At 35.9% G+C, this 21488-nt stretch overlaps 1 protein-coding gene and 1 long non-coding RNA gene across 3 annotated transcripts; one reads left to right on the top strand and one right to left on the bottom strand.

Moving 5' to 3' along the window:
- Positions 1-2323: 2323 nt before the first annotated feature.
- Positions 2324-6112, top strand: LOC107816825 (uncharacterized). Of its 2 annotated transcripts, none has more exons than XR_012701373.1 (5): positions 2324-2667; positions 2771-2853; positions 3777-3892; positions 4357-4468; positions 5386-6112. It is a non-coding gene; the product is annotated as an uncharacterized LOC107816825 (long non-coding RNA). The 2 variants fall into 2 exon arrangements; XR_001655048.2 differs by having other exon boundaries at positions 2756-2853; positions 5386-6111.
- Positions 6113-6562: 450 nt separating this feature from the next.
- Positions 6563-18655, bottom strand: LOC107771829 (uncharacterized). The gene is made up of 12 exons (XM_075234743.1): positions 18156-18655; positions 17611-17696; positions 17419-17498; positions 16918-16973; positions 16555-16603; positions 16154-16300; positions 15502-15597; positions 9524-9637; positions 9229-9353; positions 8653-8885; positions 7284-8129; positions 6563-7189 (listed from the first exon to the last, which is right to left on the bottom strand). The coding sequence occupies exons 1-12, from the start codon at positions 18506-18508 to the stop codon at positions 7140-7142; spliced, it is 2235 nt and encodes a 744-aa protein (XP_075090844.1). The 5' UTR covers positions 18509-18655; the 3' UTR covers positions 6563-7139.
- Between the last annotated feature and the right edge of the window lie 2833 nt (positions 18656-21488).

Raw genomic sequence — 21488 nt, forward strand, 5'->3', positions numbered from 1 at the left:
ACCTGAAGGGTTTGTGGTTCCAGATAAAGAAAAGAAGGTATGTAGACTTGTTAAGTCTCTTTACGGACTAAAACAAGCACCCAAACAATGGCATGCGAAATTTGACCAAACAATGTTGTCAAATAGTTTTAAGATAAATGAATGTGATAAATGTGTGTACATTAAAAATGTTCCAAATCACATAGTCATTGTTTGCCTATATGTGGATGATATGCTGATAATGAGTAATGACATTGCCAACATAAATGCTACTAAGCGTATGCTCAATAGCAAGTTTGATATGAAAGACTTGGGAGTTGCTGATTTAATTCTGGGAATTAAGATCCATAAGACTCCTCAAGGTCTGGCATTGTCACAATCTCATTATATTAAGACAGTACTTGAAAAATTCAAGCACTTGGGCTTTAAAGTTGCAAAGACTCCAATTGACGTGAATCTTGCATTAGCAAAGAACAAAGGCCAAAGCATATCACAATTGGATTATGCTCGTATGTTGGGATGCTTAATGTATATCATGAATTGTACACGACCAGATATAGCTTGTGCTATAAGTAAACTGAGTCGATATACGAGCAATCCAGGCCAATCTCATTGGATGGCAATGAAATGAGTTTTGGGATATTTAGAACATACCCAGAACTTTGACTTGCACTACAGTAAATTTCTTGCGGTGATTGAGAGATACTCTGATGCAAATTGGATCACCGGTTTAACTGATTCTAAGTCCACGAGTGGATATATATTCACTATTGGTGGAGGAGCGGTATCTTGGAAGTTGTCCAAACAAACATGTATTGCCCGCTCTACAATGGAGGCTGAATTCATAGCCTTAGATAAAGCCGGTGAAGAAGCTGAATGGCTCCGAAATTTCTTGGAAGACATTCCATTTTGGCCCAAACCGTTGGCACCAATATGCATACATTGTGATAGTCAAGCGGCAATTGGAAGGGCTGGGAGCGTTATGTATAACGGTAAATCTCGTCATATACGACGAAGACATAAAACCGTTAGGCAATTACTCTCTAGAGGAATTATCACGATTGACTATGTAAAGTCAAGTGATAATGTGTCAGATCCACTTACAAAAGGCCTAACTAGAGAGGTAGTTGAGAAATCATCAAGGGGAATGGGGCTATGGCCGAGAATAAGTCATTGTGGCAGTAACTCTACCTAGAAGACTGGAGATCCCAAGATCTAAGTTCAAGGAGATCAAACAAAGTCATTAATGACGGTTCAACATTGTCAAATAAAATTTTAGTCCGTTCTCGTGATGAGACAATGTTCAGTACCAAGGATAAAGCATTAAGGCTTTTTAATAATTTCTAAATTTGATACGGGGTATATCAAATAGTGTATCTACAGGATGACACGTTTAGGAATCACCTATGTAAGTGTAAAGTGTTAGCCGCTTCAAGGAGAACTTTGTAAGGCCAGTTCTCTACGCACTTATGAAACCAGGCAGTGTTCATGGTTGAAACGAACACAACAATGAGAACCAAAGATGGTTAAGGGTTGATTGTGTGACTTATGGTTGTCTAGATATACACCAAAGATCGACGGTTCAAAGATATCAAATCTACCGATTGACCGAGTATATCCGACATAAGTTTACTGCGGAAAGTTCAAAGGGAAACCTACTTATCCAGATGCGATTAATCCTTGCTTGTAAATCACACAGTTTTTCCATGCATACTTCCGTGATATAGCCATTCCCCATTCATGTGGGGGATTGTTGAGGTTTTGTTTTTAAGATGAAATAGTTTTAAAATAAGGGTAAATGGGAAATGGAGGGAAAATAAAATTTTTGAGTAAAATTTTAAGTTTTTCCCTCTTGACAATGAGACATTGTCCCATATTGGAAGAGAAAAAGATTTTTGGTGGGTATATATATAATTGCTCTTCTTGTAGCTCTTAAAGAGTTAAGAAGAAAGCAAGCCTCGCGTCGTCGTCGTCGTCGCTCGCTCGGCTCGACTTCGACTACGGCTACGGCTATGGCTACGGCTACGGCTACGGATACGGATTTGGATTTGGATTTGATCAAATGATTGATTGATTAATTTTTTGGACCAAATTTATTTGTTAATAGTAAATATTAACGTAAGATTATCCGCATTTATAACGGATATTTTCAAATCCGTGTATTGACCATTTGGCAACCGCCTAATGCTCTTCCCACCATGAATGTGCTTGCTCCACAAACAAGCTAATGCTTGCTCTACCATGGAGGGTGGACGATTGGTCTTCTTCAACACTGGCTGCTATATATATGTGCAGCAGCTGTTGAAGAAAGACACACATAATACACAAGACCAACAAACTGAAAATCGCTCAACAGATTTGGCTATACATTGCACTCCTTCCTCTCAGCATTTCCATACGATTTTCTGAGTTTCTACTCCTTCGTTCTGCATTGTTTTAACTTCAAACAAAGCAACTGTAAGTGTGATTTGCTACCGAACTTTGTGTTCGTTGAAACACTGGGGTTTGAAGTACCGCTACACCAGTGTGTGATTCGTTCTATCCTGGGAGGAAATAATCCATTACCTTAGGGAATGCATACAATAAGCAAATATGTGACTGAAGTTGACGGAGAAAATGATGAGTTAATATGAAGGTAGGAACAACTGAAGATAAAGAAGCTCGCTCGATTGAAATGACCCTGCTCGGGTAATAATTTAATGTTCTCTTGATTGATATTATCTTCTTTTGATATGATATTAGGGAGTAGTTTATAGTCCTTATTTGGTTTAACTAGGTTTTTGTTATGAAGTTCAAACATATGGATTGCTCGACTCCTTCTTTCTCGGTTATTTCAAACTAGCTTGTGTTAACATGGATTTGGGTAGAGTAAAGGTACCTTCTTTGTTCTTTTTTCTTCTTTGCAATATGGAAATTTGAATTTTCCCTAGAAAGGTGTCAAATGGAACTTTTATTTTTTATATGGTAATTATAATTGCTTAAACTTATCCTATATACATAAATTTTAACCTGCAGCCTGTTGAATTGTTTGGGAGATTTATTTCATTCAGTTTTCCTTGATCATTTACTGGGTTTGTTTTAATGTGTATGAAGAATGTTTGGAATAACAATTTGTGCATTTTTTGATACTAAAGTATATTGTTAAGAGATTGTGCCGAGCATTCAATTGTGAACATAAAAGTAGCTATGAATAGGTGCAGCCGAAAAAAAAGAAGCTATGAACTGGGGCTTTGCATAGAAGTCTTGATTAGCTTTGAAATTCATTTGTTCAACTTGCAGATAGGGAGTTTCAGGCAGAAAGTTTTTCTTTTCCAGTTGAACTTGCAAAATAAAATAAATAAAAGATGGTCAGAATATATGGGAGACGACTGTAAGTTCATGCATTTGTTTAACATGTAAGATAGTGATAGATGTTATTTATCCTGAGACCATAAAATTTATCTGTACCGTACTTTAGTCATAATGTGCACTGTATCTCAATCCATCATCGGAAAAATGTGAACTGCACCTCGATTTGATCATAAGGGCAGTTTGATTTGCATCATAGATCTCTAACTAATGTGATGTATAGAACCTTTTTGGTATACATCTTTGCATAACTAATGTATTATGTATTTTTCAGTATTAAACTCCTCATAATTTTTGAGGAAGTCAAATGTAAAATATTAACATATGGGCGATCTCATGGGGGACATTTGTTTGCATTGTTATTGTTTTCTTTTCTTATTTGTTGTTCCTTTCTTTCTTTCGTTTTTTTTTGGGGGTTTTGAAGTTCCAAGCTATGCAAATTATCCTAGGAACATTCTCAGTGTATGATTGTCCTGGTGCAAGTCTGGGCAAATAAGCTGGTGGAGAAATAATTGGGGTTAAAAAGGGACAGGTATACCGATCTTTTTACGGATGCTAACAAAAGGTATTTATTCGTTCATAATGATAGTTAAAATATCTATCTATCTATCTGAAATTTGATACAACTTTATTACTTTAAATGTTTATCTATGAATTGGATTCTGTTTGGTTCGATTCGAGTTACGATTAGATAAGCCAATATTCCATTATGGACTAGCATTCTTCTACAACTGTTTGGTCGTTAACCCAATAAATTCTCAGTAATAATGAGAAATTACGTACTTGTGAAATTAGTCGGCTTAGGTGACGATATTGTTCTGCTTTTTCCCTGAGTCAAGTATCTTTGACTGATTCTTGCACTTTTCGCTGATCAAAGGTGAAAACTTATTGACAAACCTTTTTTGAAATATATTTTGCTTCTTCTCCTTTTTTCCTTATGCTCCTCTATTATGTGTTTCATAGTTTATATGTCTTTCATTATATCTCCCATGATTTTCTTTTTAAAGTTTCTTCTATTATATTATGCAGATTTTAAAAAACTTGCGACGGGGTTTTCGAAAGAACATCAAACCAAGTAGATTTGAGGTTTATTCCAGACTCCGTGGAATTCAAGCATCAACCACGTCACATTGCAACAGAGGTAATTTATGGCATCATTTTGTCATCACGAGCGCCTTTAGTTTTACGGTTATTAGTGGCTGAATAGATAAAATCTAAATCACATTTGCGTTTGAAGTGCTTACTGGTTGTTATTGAGTATATTATAGTTTTGACATGTTGAGTTCTGCTTGTTTACTTTTTCCTCAAATGAGGAAAAATGTGATCTTATAGAAGTTTGTAGCCTTCTGTTTTCCCTCATCAAAATCATAGCTTCGCCTGTTTAAGATTTAACTTGTGATTTATTCATCAGCTATTATAGGTAAGTTGTAAAGGATTAAACAACTAATTCTTGTTTTTTCCATTGGAATTGCATTGTCAAAAACATCATGGTCTAATAAATCCCAGATCCAAGTATACGCCAAAATTATAAACTTTATTTGTTCAGTGCATTTTATGACATATCAAACTGATCATAATTACAATAAGAAATTGTTCAGCAAATCTCCGATTGATTAGTGAAAAACATAGGAGCACATTGAAAACGTATTTCGTTGATGGCAACTCTGTTCACAGTTGTTCGATTTTGGATTTGTTTCCATTCAGTTAAGTTAATTTATGAAACATTGTCATCTGTCATACTTTATTCTGTAAAATTGTAAGACTTGGCTTTGAGATACTTACTGAAATTACATGAAATGCATGTGAATTTAAAATGCAAACTTTGCTCATGAAGAGTTGATGAAAAAAAAAAACAGTGGAAGTCTATTAGTTTCTTATTGATTTTTGTGAACAGAAGGAACTTCTGAGGTTTTGAAATCTGTGCGTGCCTATCATTCACATCTTTCACCTTGATATTTTTGCAATATGACTGCAAATGATTTAGAAGTACTGTTATGTACTGCAAGGTGTTATAGAATCATCATGGAGAATTACCTGACAGAATTGCCACATTTCTAGATTGTCTCAACTCTCAAGGATGTTGGCATGCATATAGTAGCATTTTCTCTCAGAGATAGCAGCAAATGTCCGTTTCGAACTTTCTTAGCATCGTAGAAGATTTGGATAGATTGTTCCGACATGTACCATGCTGACACATTTAGATCACATAATGCTTAGTATCTGAGCAGAACAAACTGTAATAGCATTTAGGTCTTGACTTTGGGTCCTTGCAGACATTTCTCTTTAAGCAACACAATGTAAGAAATGATATAGCTATTCGTATTTTACTTCAAGGAAAAGCAATGCAGTTGCAGAGACATGATACAGTTTTTGGCTCCATTAGGACTGATAAATTTTGCTACCGCTGTCTGCTATCCACTGACGATTGCTGCCTCAGCTGTGTATGCTGGTTGATACACCTCAACCACCATCATTCGAATACTGATTTGGGAATGAGACTTTAAATTTTACCCTATGGACAAAAGATTTATTACCGTTCATAAAGAAAACTTGTTTGTAATGACAACAGTCTACTGTTTGGATGCACAACTTATTCTTCTCCTCCATTTTGGGCTACTGTGTTTTCTTTTGTTGATACAACCAGAGTCTTGCAACTTCTAGAAGGCATAAGCTGCCTATAGGATTCATGAGATGTGATTATTTATCATGGCGGTTGAACTCCCGTGCAAAAACAGTCATTATATTTTGGTACTATACTTCAGTAAGTATTTATCAAATATCTGTCACTTCGGACTATTGCAGATGTTCTTATAGAGTAAAAGTTCAAGCTTAACAGCTTGACTTGGCTCATATTTGGTTATTGTGGTATGTTGTTGCTTCTTTTATTTTTCTTATTGTTGCTTTTTATAACATCATCTCTAAACAACTATTGGGCTCGGGCTTAGTTCGGGCAACACCCCCTACTAGTATTAGTATAAAAGTTATACTGATATTAGCTGATACATGTAACACCAAATTTTATATCGAGATTAGTGTTCCAATCTCGGTAAGCAATCAACCCCTAAAAGGTCCTATGATTTGTGAGCACACAAACAAGTTATACTACACTTATAATACGAGGATTATACTACAAAGATTGAACAATAACAAGATTATTTAGCGAATATACTCTATTAGTAGATGTTTAGTTCACTTATTAAAAATAGGATATATGGGGTATAATATAAAACATGTGTTTTGTTTAAACTAGATAAACTTTGGATAAATTTTATTCAGTTTTAACTATGGTCAAATACTTTGACTTCAATCAGGGACACATTCGCTTATATGCCTTTTCAAGTGGTCACAGAACATCGCATCACACGCATCTCTGCTACTCAATATCGTCTATATACAGTTCTAAATGGGAAGCTGTTAGGTTCTTGGTGCCCAACAGAAGGTACAAGAGCTGGATTACAATCCCCTTCTTCTCCAGCATCTCATTGCTCACCAACCTCCCTCCCCTCCCCACCCCACCCCTCAAAGGCTCAAACACCATAAAACACCCTCTTTCCATTTTTTCCTCCTCTTCAAACAACAATCTTTCATGGAAAAATAACGCCCGCAATATCAAGATTGGTGTTCCAGCCGAGTATAAAGCCGCTCAGATGTGAGCCCCTGTGCTATTTTCCCCTCAGACACATTCCTGTTCTGAAATTTTTGGCAAGATCTCGAATCAAGCAGCAGATGATATTCAGTTAGGTGATCCAGCAGCTGACTTTAGTCAGATACACCATCCCACAGCATGTGTTGCACATTGGAATCTCAGCCATTCAATAACCAAGACGATCATTCAGTGAGGTTCGTCCATCACCTGATTGCCCTGGTAAAAAGTGTCGCAAGCACAAGTAAAATTGCCAAAAACTCAAACATCCATTAGTAAGCAACTAAGCTAGGCATGAAGAGAGGTGACTTACCTTCAGGAGGAACCCAAGAATCATAGTCGGTCTCACTCTTGAGAAACGATGGTCTCTCTGGACCAAGAACCTTCTTGTGCTTCTTCTTATCGTTCCTGATTTGACTTTCGCGGGATACATCCTGTCCACTATGTTCCACCTCATCATCAGAAACGTGGTATCTTTGAGAATGTCTCAACAGCAGAGCAACCGCATCTTCTGCTTTCAGATCAGCTCCAGAGGATTGTTGAGAATCTTTTTCAGTGGCATCAGACTTCTCCACTTGCTTGCGCTTCCTTATTATCAGTCCAGGAGCTGCATTTTCAATTACAGAGTCAGCAGTCAACTGTGTAACATCTGGTTTTTCCAAAATTTTATTCCTGTCTTTGTAGTCAACAAATTGATCATTTTCTTGAAGTTCTGTCGGTCGTTCAATAATTGTCTCTTGTTTTTTCTTTTCCTCTACAGCACCAAGCCATTGGGGCTTACTAGCAGTATATACAACATGTTTACCATCAGATATATCAGCGCCAATCTCCTTCTCTGTTTTTTTACCATCAGATATATCAGCGGCGATCTCCTTCGCTGTTTCTTGACTCGATGTACAGTTTGCATCAACAGTACCCTGTTTCTCCATTAAGTCCTTAGGTTCTACTCTGTCTTTTTTGTTCTTTTCTGGTGGCGGCTGCTCATGGACACTCAGTGTGATGGTTTTGGTCAAATTGGTATTTGGTTCTTGTACTTTCAGATCCCTTTTTTTAGCAGCCTCACCACTAGGATCAGCAATCTTTAGCAAGTAGAGTACCCTGTCCAACTCTGACTGAAGGGTGGAGAGTTCCTTATGAAGCTTTTCCTTCTTCTCATGAGCTGGGATCAGATACAAAAAGCCCATGTTAAATTCTAACAAACATCTATTTCAACGAAGAAACCTGAATGCAATTCATGGGATACCCATCCTTTCATTGTGAGCAATGGTTCTTGCTTATTTTAATGCACATACATAAAAAATATGCGCAGCTAAAAATATGCAATTCCAGCTACTCCATTCAGCAGATATGCATGTTGAAAGATGAATAAAAGCTATTCAATCACATTTCTTTTTGTTAAATGCTAAATCATATTCCTAAATTAAGCATATCACACACAAAAACTTGTCAAGAATTTAATAGTACCAATCATTAGATATACTACCATGATGAACAGAAGAGACAAGTAAAGGATTAGTGCATGATAAGATACCACAAGATACTCCACAAGCTTCGAACCATTTAAGTGAAATCTCAAATTTATAGGAACCTTAAAAAGAAACCTAAATAATACCTCCAATGTGATAAGACAAAAATGTTAGAAAACCAAGACAATTTAGGAGTTTAATAAAAGAAATATGCACCTAGCTGCGAGGAAAGCCCAGACATGTAAGCATCCAGTTCATCTCCAGCTTCAACCTCACATTCCTGACCTGTACCATCTTTTTCATCTAGAAGCAATCTTCTCTTGTCGTCCATCTGCCTGACAATAGTATCCTTCTTATCAAGAAGAGAATCAGCTGTCTCAATTGACTGATTTTCACCACTTTTTCTCTTCGAAGGCTTCTGTGTCCGATCATAGAACTCATCCTCCTCACTGTGTGTAAAGAAATTCAAAGTTCACCTTGTTAATGTGCTAGCTAACTCTACTCGCTAATGACAATCCCAAATATAGTACTACATCCAACCTTATTTAGATCATTTCAAGCAACAAGTACTGCAGAAAGCGTTTACCAAATAAAGTTTGTTGAAATTATTGAAGGTCTGCAAATAACGTGCTAACCTCGTACTTGAATTTTATTCCTGTCTTTGTAGTCAACAATCCCAAGAGTGGTACTAAATCCAAGTTTACAAAGATCATTTCAAGCAACACGCACTACATAAAGCATTACCACACAATGAAGTTTGTCAAAACAATCGAAGATCTGCAAATTATGTACCTCGAAATCTCTTCTTCTTCAGGCGCCTTTTCCTTTCCACGGGATGTCATTCCAGTACGTGCACCGAGACTTTCAAGTATACTCTCATTTAAAGTCTCTTCCAAGTTTTCAAGCTCTTCCATTAGCTGAAAGAATTTTGAGCACACGGATTAAAGGAATTGCCTTAGCTACCTTAAGAAATTGCTAGGTCAAAAACACTAGAGTTAAATGAACATGTGATATACATCGCCAAAGAGAATAAAAAATAGGAGTACTAAGGTCAAAAATAGAGAGAAAATGAGGAGGAGCTATCAACCTCTGATATCCTCTGTTCATTACGAGCGATTTGAGTTTGCTGTCCCTGTGTCAATCCACCTTGAGCAATATCCTTAGCCCGAATAGCATCTATCTCTTTTTTCATATGAGCAATCTGAAACCAAAGGAGTTATAATAAGAAGAGCATAAAATTGCAATGGATTAGCTTCCTGAAGATGTCCTAATGATGGGCTCCATCAGTCCCAATTTATATGACTACGACAAAAAGTAATTGACATCATTCCAATCCACTAATAACATTATCTTATACAACTTGCACAAATTTCAATAATTCAAATACATTTAACTAATCAAATATGAACTTTGATGTCATGTTCTCATTAAACTAACTTTTCAACCCATACTTCAATATTGCTTACTACCTTTTATTTTTAATAATAGTGGTGTCTACGTAAACTTTTGCGCACCTCAATTATTCTGTTAGAGTAGTTATGTGAATATATGTAATAGGAGTAAGTTATGTGTTATGTATACATATAAATAGGGCTTATTGTAACATAGAAAAATAAGCAATAATATATATTTTCTCCCGTACTTTCTCACATGGTATCAGAGCATTAGTGAGAAAAGATCGTTGTGCGTCCTTCCAGCGACATCGTGGAAGAAATAACTCAGTCACCGTGCAATTTTCCGGTGACCTAAGCGACTGATTTGTGTCATCTCACATTTGGTGAGTGTTGTGCACAAACGAACACCACCATTAGACTCAGAAACCTCCGGCAACCAAACCCCAAAAAGATTCTCCGGCAACAGACGCCCCACGCGCCACCCAGATCTGCGATTCCGCCGGCGCGTCTGTCAAACGCGCCGGCGCGTGCTTCTCCGGCCAATTTTTGGCCAAGCTTCCTCAAGACAGCCTGGTCGCATAGAATTTCCGAGTCCATCAGTACTATTTCCGACAGATTCCAACAACTTTGGAATTTTCCGCGCGAGCTACAGTGTTTCCGGAGTAAAATGGTGCTCCTTTTCTCTGCTATGAACAGTGTTTTCCCAGATTATATCTTCAGTTTTCAAAAAGGTTACTGATTTTCACTATTTCAAGTTAACCCTACAACTTTTAGTCAAGAATTTGAGAAATTAATTGTAGCAACATGGGATCTAATACTATGAATAGTTGGATGGTTTCTTTACCAGATTATATTGAGTTCCTTAAGTATAAAGCTTGTAAACAGACATCTTCAGAGACAGATTCCGTCGTTCAAACATGTAATAGCGTGACTTGTGTCTCTCAGTCTTCATCCTCCGATTCTTGGATCATTGATTCAGGTTCATCTGATCATATTTCTGGTAACAAATCTCTTTTCACTAGTATTTCGTATTCTCAATCTCTTCCAACAATCACAATGGCCAATGTGTCTCAAACCATGGCAACTGCAATAGGTCAAGCAAGCCCACTTCCTTCCTTACCGTTAGATTCAGTTCTTTATGTTCCAAGTAGTCCTTTTTTTTGATAATGTAACATGTATATTTGTATTAATCAATCTTCAGCACAAAGGAAGTGCTGGAAGCCAAAAGAAAGAGTTTACAAAAGCCTACAAGCTCCCTATTACAATCATTGCTCTTCTTACAAGGAATCTAGGACCTGTAGAATTGACTCTAAGTCGTCACTATATTCTGCTTTACACCAAAAACAAAAAAGAAGAATACAATTCATCTTGATTTTCTGAATAGAACTAGTTGAATCCTCAAAACATCTTGCGTTCCTCTCCTTCCATATTGTCCACCAAATAGTTGCAGGGACAATTTTCCATCTGTCTTTGTTGGAAGCAGTGCACTTCCCCCCTTCATTCCAGCTTGGCAATAGTTCAGGTGTTCTTCCTGGCATTGACCATCTAATGCCTCTGAGGTTGATGAATAAGTCCCACAACTGACTAGTCACTCTACAATGTAGAAACAGATGGTTGATTGTCTCTACCTCTTGGCCACATAAGTAACACCTCGAGCAGATTGACATTCCCCTTCTCCTCAGGTTATCATGTGTTAAAACTGCTTCTCTAACTACCAGCCAAGAAAAACATGCCACTTTGTATGGTATCTTGACTTTCCATATGTGTTTCCAAGGCCATAGATTGACTTGTCCACTATCTTGGTTTAGAGGCTGAGCTGACTGTGTACACCCCACTGCTGTTTTGGCTCCAACTAAGTATATCATCTCCCTCCTGCAGTCCATTACATAGCTCCAGAGTGTTAAAGAAATCTGTAATTCTGGGCAACTCCCAATCATGTAAAGGTCTTCTGAAGGTGAGATTCCATGCATGTGTACCCCGAAGTTCATGTACTGTAGCTCTATGTTGTTGATTCAGGGCATAAATGTCTGGAAAAAGATTCATAAGACAACCAAATCCTAACCAGTTATCTTCCCAAAAAAGAGTTTTCCTTCCATCTCTTACGTTGAATTGAAGCTTGTCAGCAAAATTTGTCCACAGGTTCATATTGTTCTCCACAAGCTGGTACCATAAGCATTGTTTACCTGCTTAGTCATCCAGAATCCTTCCTTTCCATATTTAGCCTTTATTACCTTGCTCCACAAAGCTTGATCCTCCCTGGTAAATCTCCAAAGCCACTTCATCAATAGGCTTTTATACTGCATTCTCAAGTTCCTGACCCCCAGACCTCCCTTCTTTTTGTTGAGGGTCAATGTTTTCCATTTGACTAGATGAAAGCCCTTCTTCTCTTTGTTTCCATGCCAGAGGAAGTTTCTTTTCAAGGTGTCCAGTTTTTTCTCTACATTGGCAGGTATAGGAAATAGGGACAACATATATGTGGGAAGGGCATCTAGCACAGAGTTAATGAGGACCAATCTACCACCCAAAGAAATGTAGTTAGATTTCCATCTTGCTAGCTTTTTCTCACATTTTTCCAGAACTCCATTCCACATATCCTTGGATTTGCTTTTAGCACCCAAAGGCATCCCCAAATAAATGGTTGGGATAAAACCAATTTCACCTCCCAGAATTCCTGCCAAAAGTTGGATATTAGATACCTCATTGACTGGAAAAATCTGACTTTTCCTCCAGTTGATATGGAGTTCAGAGATAGCTTCGAAAATTATGAGGATCACTCTTAGATACTTTACTTGGGTCACATCAGCATCACAAAAAATGAGGGTATCATCTTATGTTCCAAGTAGTCCTTTTAATCTCATCGCCGTTAGTCGCTTAGCCAAATCATTTAAATGCGATGTTTTATTTCTTGATGACCTTGTTTTTATACAGGAACGCAGTACGGGACGGATCATTGGTACCGGACGTGAATCAGATAGACTTTATTACCTTATCCTTGCTAAATCACATGGACTCACATCTTGTCTTCCTTCAACAACTTGTATTGTTACTGATTCACCAGATTTATTACATAAACGGTTGGGACATCCCAGTTTGTCAAAACTTCAACGTTACTTGGTTTATCTCACTTGTACACTCTAGAGTGTGAGTCATGTCAGCTCGGTAAGCATACGCGCTCCCATTTCCCTCGGCGTCTTGATAATCGAGCAGAGTCACCTTTTACTTTAGTCCATTCAAATGTTTGGGGTCCTAGTCGAGTCAGTTCTACCTTGGGATTCCGCTACTTTGCCAGTTTCATGGATGATTATTCTAGGTGCACGTGGATATTTTTAATGAAAAAATGGTCTTAGTGGCCTTGTATGTCGGTTGCGATGGTCCCTCTATGGCCTAAATCAGTCTCCTCGAGCCTGGTTTGGTAAGTTCAGCATAATTATCAAGGAGTTTGGCATGACTCATAGTGAAGATGATCACTCTGTGTTTTATCGGCATTCTACTTCAAATCTCTGTATTTATCTAGTCGTTTATGTTGACGATATTGTCATTACTGCAATGATCAGGATAGTATTACTAAGTTAAAGCAACATCTCTTTCAGCACTTTCAGACCAAGGATCTAGGCAGATTAAAGTATTTTTTGGGTATTGAGGTCGCTCAGTCTAGTTCAGGTATTGTGATCTCACAACGGAAGTATGCCTTAGACATTCTTGAGGAGACAAGAATGACAGACTATAGACCTGTTGACACTCCGATGGATCCGAATTCTGAACTTCTGCCAGGACAGGGGGAGCCTCTTAGCGATCGATTCTGCAAGATATAGGCGGCTGGTTGGTAAATTAAACTACCTCACAGTGACTAGACCTGACATCTCCTTTCCTGTGAGTGTTGTGAGTCAGTTTATGGATTCTCCCTGTGATAGTCATTGGGATGCAGTTGTACGCATTTTTCGGTATATAAAATTAACTCCAGGCAAAGGTTTATTGTTTGAGGATCGAGGTCATGAGCAGATCGTTGGATACTCAGATGTTCATTGGGCAAGATCACCATCTGATAGACGTTCTACATCTGGATATTGTGTCTTAGTAGGAGGTAATTTGGTGTCTTGGAAGAGCAAGAAACAAAATGTAGTTGCTCGGTCTAGTGCAGAAGCAGAATATCGAGCAATGGCTATGGCGACATGTGAGCTAATTTGGATCAAACAGTTACTCAAGGAGTTGAAATTTGGTGAGATGAGCCAGATAAGTTGAGTGTGATAATCAAGCTGCTCTTCATATTGCATTAAATCCAGTGTTCCATGAGAGAACTAAACACATTGAGATTGACTGTCACTTTGTCAGAGAAAAGATACTCTCGGGAGATATTTCTACGAAGTTTGTAAAGTCGACTGATCAACTTGCAGATATTTTCACCAAGTCCCTCACTGGTCCTCGTATTAGCTACATATGTAACAAGCTCGGTACATATGATTTATATGCACCAGCTTAAGGGGGAGTGTTAGAGTAGTTATGTGAATATATGTAATTAGTCTTAGTCCCTTATGTAATAGGAGTAAGTTATTTGTTATGTATAAATATAAATAGGGCTTATTGTAACATAGAAAAATAAGCAATAATATATTTTCTGCTGTGCTTTCTCACATATTCCTCCGGGTACCTGCTACCTCCTACTGGCACAAGTATTGGTAAACTCTATCCACTAAGGCTTAAGCGGATGGGAAAAAATTAGCTAGTGTTTTTGTCTTTGTTGGGATTTGAATGTTTCCAAGGTTTGCACCCACTTTATTTACCACCAGGTTACACCCTGGATGCTATTGCCTAGTACTAACTAAGTTCCCAACCAAAAACATTCAATCAATTCAGCTCATCTAGGTCAGCCAAGAGATCAAAGCAACTCCAAGATAAATTTGCATAGGTAGATTCTACTCACCAGAAAAGCAGCACCAAGTAATGCCAAATTTATACAGTGAAGGCGGACCTAGACACATTTCTACACTTCACGCCTAGTCATGATTGTTATACATGGAATAAAGAAACTCTCAGCTTCTCTAGGCTAATTATTAAGATCTTGGCAGGACATGTCATACAAACTCCTCAACATAAATCCTCCATCTACAAGTTGGATATCCTTTTAGCATTATCTATTTGGGAAGAATAGCAGCAAAAAAATAATACAACATAAAGAAGGGGAAAACAACATTAAAAGGTAAAGCAAAAAAACAGAGGAATGTAGTTATTTGTCCACTTTTATCCTTTCCTGATGCCAGTGTGAATCAAGCTTTTAAAACTTACCTCAAGACATAACATGACAGGAATATTTAAGAACACTGATGTCTTCGGTACTTAAAAGTGTAAAACATCTTCAACAATGTGATCTGCCTGACTTTTGCTCTTTACTTTTTTTTTTTCCTTTTTTTGGTGGGGGTGGAGTAATAACCATTATTCGGATATGAACAGATACAAAGAGACAGCAAACAACTTTCATGGTGCATTTTTGCTGAATAAAATTATTTTTTACTGATAAAAGAAAAAGTGATTAAGCAAATTATTAAGACCAGATGATTTATATACTGCCAGTCAACCTCTATTATGAATATCATTCCCTCGATCTACAATAGCTAATATAAAAATTCACTAGTACATGAAGGAAACAGTAACATAGAGAACTTAAGTAAACTGCTACCTTCTCAAGTCTTTTCACAACTTTTTCACGTGTTTTTTCCTGCTTCTCTGTAAGTTGTCCCTTGTAAGTTTGCCAAGTTATTTCGTCAACTTCATCCTAGCATCAAAATCAATTTATTAGCATTCTATCAGGATGCATTGCATTCTATAAGAATTCAAAAAAACAAATAATAGCAGGAAAATTGTGCAGCGTGCAAGGGACCAACACTCGGATGAAGAGTATATTTCATCTATAACAGGTGAAAGCAATCATAGCAGTCAGCTATTTGCTCAACCCAATGACTCTCATTCCTTGAAAGTATTACTTATCATAAGTTGACTATGTGTCTTTACATTGTCGAAGGTGTCGCTGAATATTTTTGATACATAAACATTTTTTTTAAAACGAAGAAAAACAATGACTTGTTTGGGAATTGGACTTTGCACCTCTGCCCAGCACCACAAAGAGAGGAAATTTTTAGAAAAAAAGAGAGAAGTCAACGATAAAAGCCTGTAGGTGGAGAATTCATCGTTATGTGTATACTTTACTATGGGGTAAACATCTCCTAGAAATCTATCTGTAATAAGGCGAAGAGCAAAACGACTCATAACTGTTATCCAAAAAGCAATGTATCCCCAAATACCTTAAAGGAAAATGAGACAAACAAACTGACCTCGTTCTCCTCGATAGCATCTTCACCCATTCCCCATGAGATCCCGTCGGCACGAGATGCTTCCAGTTTTGCACGGAGAAGTGATGCTTCCATGTCTTGCACCTCTTCCCGGATCTTAGCTTGTTTTATCCTCTTCAGGTCAGCTTCCTTCAAAATAAAAACAAAGTAATGCTTTTGAAACAGGACATTAATTCTAATGGGAGGGTTCTTTTTCTTTAATTTTTTCCCTAGAGTAGTTAAGTACGTATCATTTGGTTCATTGATCATTTCTCGTAGAACTCCTTGACAAAAAATACTACATTGCACAAGCAAGACAAGCAGGAGTAACTGTATAAAATGCTTAAGGAAATAAAGAGAAAACAAAGCAAGAGAAAGGAGATGCAGTAGCACAAGTGTCATACCGGTGGCATCAGGTCAGTTGGTCCTTGAAATATATATAACCGTGACGAGCTGTAAAAAGTGAAGAACATCAGAATGATGACAAAACATTATAACACCACTAATAAGAAAACCTGTTGCTTCCAATTATGAAGATAAAACAAAGAAAGACCTTTTAAAGTAACCAGGACAATGAAAAACATAAAAACCCAATACTATGAGAAGACCAGAAAATTTTAAAGAATACTGAGTTCAATAATAAAAGAAGAAAAGATCTATGTTCTAAGCAAACATTGCACACGGATTCGGCGAGATCTTTTTGTTGGATTCAACGAGGATGCAATTTTTCTTTTCACGGGAGTAAACAAGCAGGAGCTATGACTTACTTTCCAAATCGAAGGACGTCACCAACATGCAGCTCCACATAATTTCTCTTCTCCACCTAGTAATTTGCAAATGGGCAGCCATTAGAATATGCTCTTTACTGATTTTAAAATGAAATCACTCCATTAAAAATGACAGGGTAACATCTAATCGCCGGAAAAAAATAATTGAATAGATATCAATTATCGGCAATTTCTTTTTCCACTGAAGCACCAAGTTACCACACAAACTTCTCCTAGATTTCTGTTTTTATTACAATCAATTGGCATTAGTAGTGGATTAAAAAGGAGTTTGAGAAGTGCTTAAATTGATTAAAAACTAGAGCTGCGGAACATAGAGCAACAAACCAAATCAAATCATGAAGCATAAGCTGAAGACATGCAATTATTTATTAATTTTTTTTTCTTATAAAAGATTCTTTATTCATCTGAACATCCTTAGCTGTAATATATTGCGAGCTAAATGGAATAACAAAGAAAGTATAACAAGATACATTAAAGTACCTGATTTTTGTTAATGAATGTCCCATGTGTACTGCCAAGGTCATAAAGATAAGCATTGCCACTTCCCCTGAACTGCAAAACTGCAAAGAGAATGTGGTTACAGAATTAACTCTAGTGATAAATCTTAAAAGGAAGGTTACCAAAACTGCAAAGAGAGTCATGTATATAGTGGTAGAAGTGAAGAATGAATACCAGCATGGAAGCGAGAGATGGTCGGATGTTCAAGGACAAAATCGCAAAGATCAACACGACCAAACATGTAAGCCCCCTTCTTGTGCCTGGATAACAGTAGAAAGGTGATAAGATACCCTTAAAGAAAATAAAAGTCTAGTAAATAAAAATAGTGAAGTCTAACAGAATTTCACAGACAATGCAAATGAACCATCCTTTCCATATGAGAGGATGAATAGTAAGAGAGCTGCAGAAATACTTACAGAATGTTCTAGCTACCAAATTTAAATAGTTTTATTATAAGTAACTAACAAAAATAAAATAGCACTTGATTAGAAAGTCCATAACACCTTCAAGTAGTTTCTACCAAAAGATTCAATTTTTGCAAATATGTATCTAGAAAAAGATTCAATTTATTCACAAAACTTGTAGCTGGAGGGGACACAGTAAATTTCTCCTTTTTCCAATTCAGTTGATAATGTAACAAGCATGGCACTTAAATACCAGCGTAGCAGAAGAAAAAGCTTATGAGGAACGAAAAAATTGAAGTCTGCAGAATTACGTACACGTCAAATTGATCAATGATGGAGCCATCTTTAAGCACTTCAAGATAAAACTGATGACATGGACGCCCACTCCACGTGGGAATGGTGTAGGGAACTGCAGCAGCACAGGATCGTTGCTCTTGCTTGATGTCTTTACTACTACTTTGGGAGGAAACAGAGCTCGAGCTGGACTCATCACCACTTCCAGAAGGTTCTGTAGAGCTTTGAGGAATAACAGGGGTGTCTGATTTGGACTTCTCTTGCGACGAATTTGGGTCCGAATTGCTTAGAAATTTCGGAGGTGGAGGTTTCATTGAAGTCTGAGTTGAGCTTGAACACGAAACAACGTCTAGGTTTGAACCAGGAGTTTCCATAGCGGTGGCGGTAGCGGCACGGAATCGCAAGGAGGAACGCGGAGAATCGAAGATGAGTTGGAGGGGGCGGTGGAGATCCAAATTTGGCCTCCGAATCCAGGTCTAAACCGACCCAGAAAGAGAACTTGGACGTCCTTAAAGAGAAGTCGTTTTGCTTAGGATTCTTTCGTTTTGTCTCTTTCTTTCTTTCTTTTTCTTCTTCCTCTTTTTTCTATTTTTTTTTTTTATTTTTTCCTTCTTATACAATATTTAAAATTTATTTACTAAAATTATTCATATTTTGTATATTACCCGCCCTAAACTTTTTTTACTATTTATATATAATCTATTATTAATACCTTAAATTAAAAAAATTAGTTACACAATTTTTTTTTTCTCTCCTTCCCTTAATTTTCCTATTCTCTGTTACCTCTCTCCCCACCCAAAATTCCCTATTCATGATTGATCTCGTTAAATTGTTGAAAAGAAAAAGCAACAGTATGCGCCGTGGGCAAATACTTTCCTCTTTATTTCTTTCTTATTAGTTAACTAGTGCCTACAAAACACAAAATCACTGCTGTCAAGATTCCATCTTTGTCCCTCATCATTCAACAAATCTTTTTTTTGTTTGTTTCTTATATATGTTCAGATAATCACAAAAGGTATAATTATTCTAAGAATGTGAAGGACCCAACAATAGCCATGTACCCAACTTAAATTACGGCGGTGAATATCGCAAACATAATATATATATCAATGGTCTCGAGATTAGTTGGAGTTGAAACGTAAGTAGAACAGAGAAATAATAAATTTGTATGGTACAACAGCATATAAATTAAAAATAAATTTCGTATAAATTTGATACATCTACAACATCATATAAATTTAAACTAAATTTTATACAACTAACTATATAATATACAACTTATTTATAAACTTATCTACAACTTTCATACATACTAAAAATAAATTCCATACAATTAATTATGAAGTATACACTTATTTACAACTTTCATATATTTTTTTTACTTGTTAAAATACATCTGCAATACCATACAACTTAAATATAATTTTCATACAAATTTTATACAATGTCTTTTGTATATTTTGTATCTGATTTGTATATATTTTGTATGTGGTGTGTGCTTCTTCCTCTCTAAAATTCCAATCAAAACTTTCTCTCTTAATATAATTTTGATACATACCAACAACTTTGTATAAAAAAGATAGTATTGCTCATTTAAATACAAATTTTATACAACTATTCATACATTATACAATTAATTTTCAACTTTCATACAACATTCAAATAAAAAAAAATATATAACTACAACAAAATATAATTTACCTACAATTATACTACAACTTTAATTTACTACAATTTCATAAGTATATTGTATGTCATGTATTCTTCTTCTTCAAGTTTCAATATGAAATTCCGCCAAAATCAAATCTAATCTTTACCAAAACCCTCAAAATTGAGATATAAACTCCAAACAATATTCTCAATTATTTGCAACAACACCCAATCCAAACAAAATAATAATTTTTGAAAATCCAAATTCGAATTCAAAGCTTCAAAGCTTTTTAACGGCTGTCAATGGTGGAGAGTCAAATACCTTCAAAATTGATTGATTGACAATTTCAATTTAAACACCAACTGTGCAACACGAAAGGAAATTACTAAGTTAAAACTCTATAGTAAAACAATTGAAATCCATTGATGAATTCTATTAAAAATATATACAACATGAAAGGATAAAAAATAGAGAACATCAGAGAACGAGAGATTGAGAAACAGAGAGAGACGGAGAGAGAGAGAGCGCAGGAGAGAGATATAGCGTTAGAGGGAGAGAATAAGGATGAAAAATAATTGATTCCTTATTCAGTCCTAATATATAGGGATACTCATTTAATTGCTAAAATGTATATAATTGGTAAATTATATATGCTTATGTAATTAAATTGAAACTTGAGTAGGGAGGGTAATAAAGTTTCGAATAGTGTATAGGAAGGTAAAAGTAATTTTTTTTCCTAGCTGGGCCCTTTGAAGTTGTTTGACACTATTTTATCCTTATTTAATTTTCATTAACATCTTTTAATAGTTCAAATTCCTATTACTCACATGTTAAAGTAGTCACATTATATTTTCTCTTTTTTTTTTTTTTTACATTATTACTTTTATTATTATTATTATTATTATTCACTATAATAATAATAACAATTAACTTAGTGTAATTATACAAATGGGTATGGGGAGGATAGTGTGTATGATGTCTTACCCTATCTTATAAAAATAGAGAGGTTATTTCCGATAGACTTTCGGCTCAGAATAATTATTTTTCATCGTGACTAATATACAATCCACAATGAATATTCGATTTTTTATATCAAAGTGAATGTCATCATAAAAACCATAAGAGATATAATAGTGTCGTTTTTATGTTATAATTTTTGACAACTCTTGTTCTAAATAACAAAATATTGTCAATTTTATATCTTTAAAAAAAAAACGAGCATTGTACGTACAAAGTTAAAGTCACAAAAGTTGTATACAAGCAAATAAATATGTCTTTTTTGTCATTTTTATTCGTTCCAAAACAATCATGTGATATATTAATAATAAGATCATGTTGCGTTTTAAAATTATAAAACGAGAGAATATGACATGCAAGTAGTTTCACGCTATCCTTATATTTTCTCTCTCTAAGGTTTGATTGTGTTTGACATTCACCTCAACACTCTCCAAAAAAAAAAATATAAATTATACATGCCGCATTCATACTATCTGTAACAGTTAATAGTTCGCAATTTTTTTTTCTAAAAAGATTATAAACTATAATATTGTAATTTGAGAATGTTTTTAATATTGGGAATTCTTATTTTTAACTCGTAAGAATGTTCAATTATAAGCTTGTATTATTTATGACAACGTAGAGTCAATCGGAAATTGTTAAAAAACGAAAAAGAGAAAAAGAAAGAAAGAGGGGTTATTGACGAC

The sequence above is a fragment of the Nicotiana tabacum genome, chromosome 17 (assembly GCF_000715075.1).
Source record: "Nicotiana tabacum cultivar K326 chromosome 17, ASM71507v2, whole genome shotgun sequence".
NCBI lineage: Eukaryota > Viridiplantae > Streptophyta > Magnoliopsida > Solanales > Solanaceae > Nicotiana > Nicotiana tabacum.

Bases quoted from the DNA above. Each gene is read 5' to 3' on its own strand.
- LOC107771829 (XM_075234743.1), bottom strand. From the start codon at position 18,508: ATGGAAACTCCTGGTTCAAACCTAGACGTTGTTTCGTGTTCAAGCTCA. The intron at 17,499-17,610 runs GTATTCATTCTT...TTCTCTTTGCAG, and splicing joins CATCTCTCGCTTCCATGCTG to TTTTGCAGTTCAGGGGAAGT. The intron at 9,638-15,501 runs GTAGCAGTTTAC...CTTTGGTTTCAG, and splicing joins TTGTGAAAAGACTTGAGAAG to ATTGCTCATATGAAAAAAGA.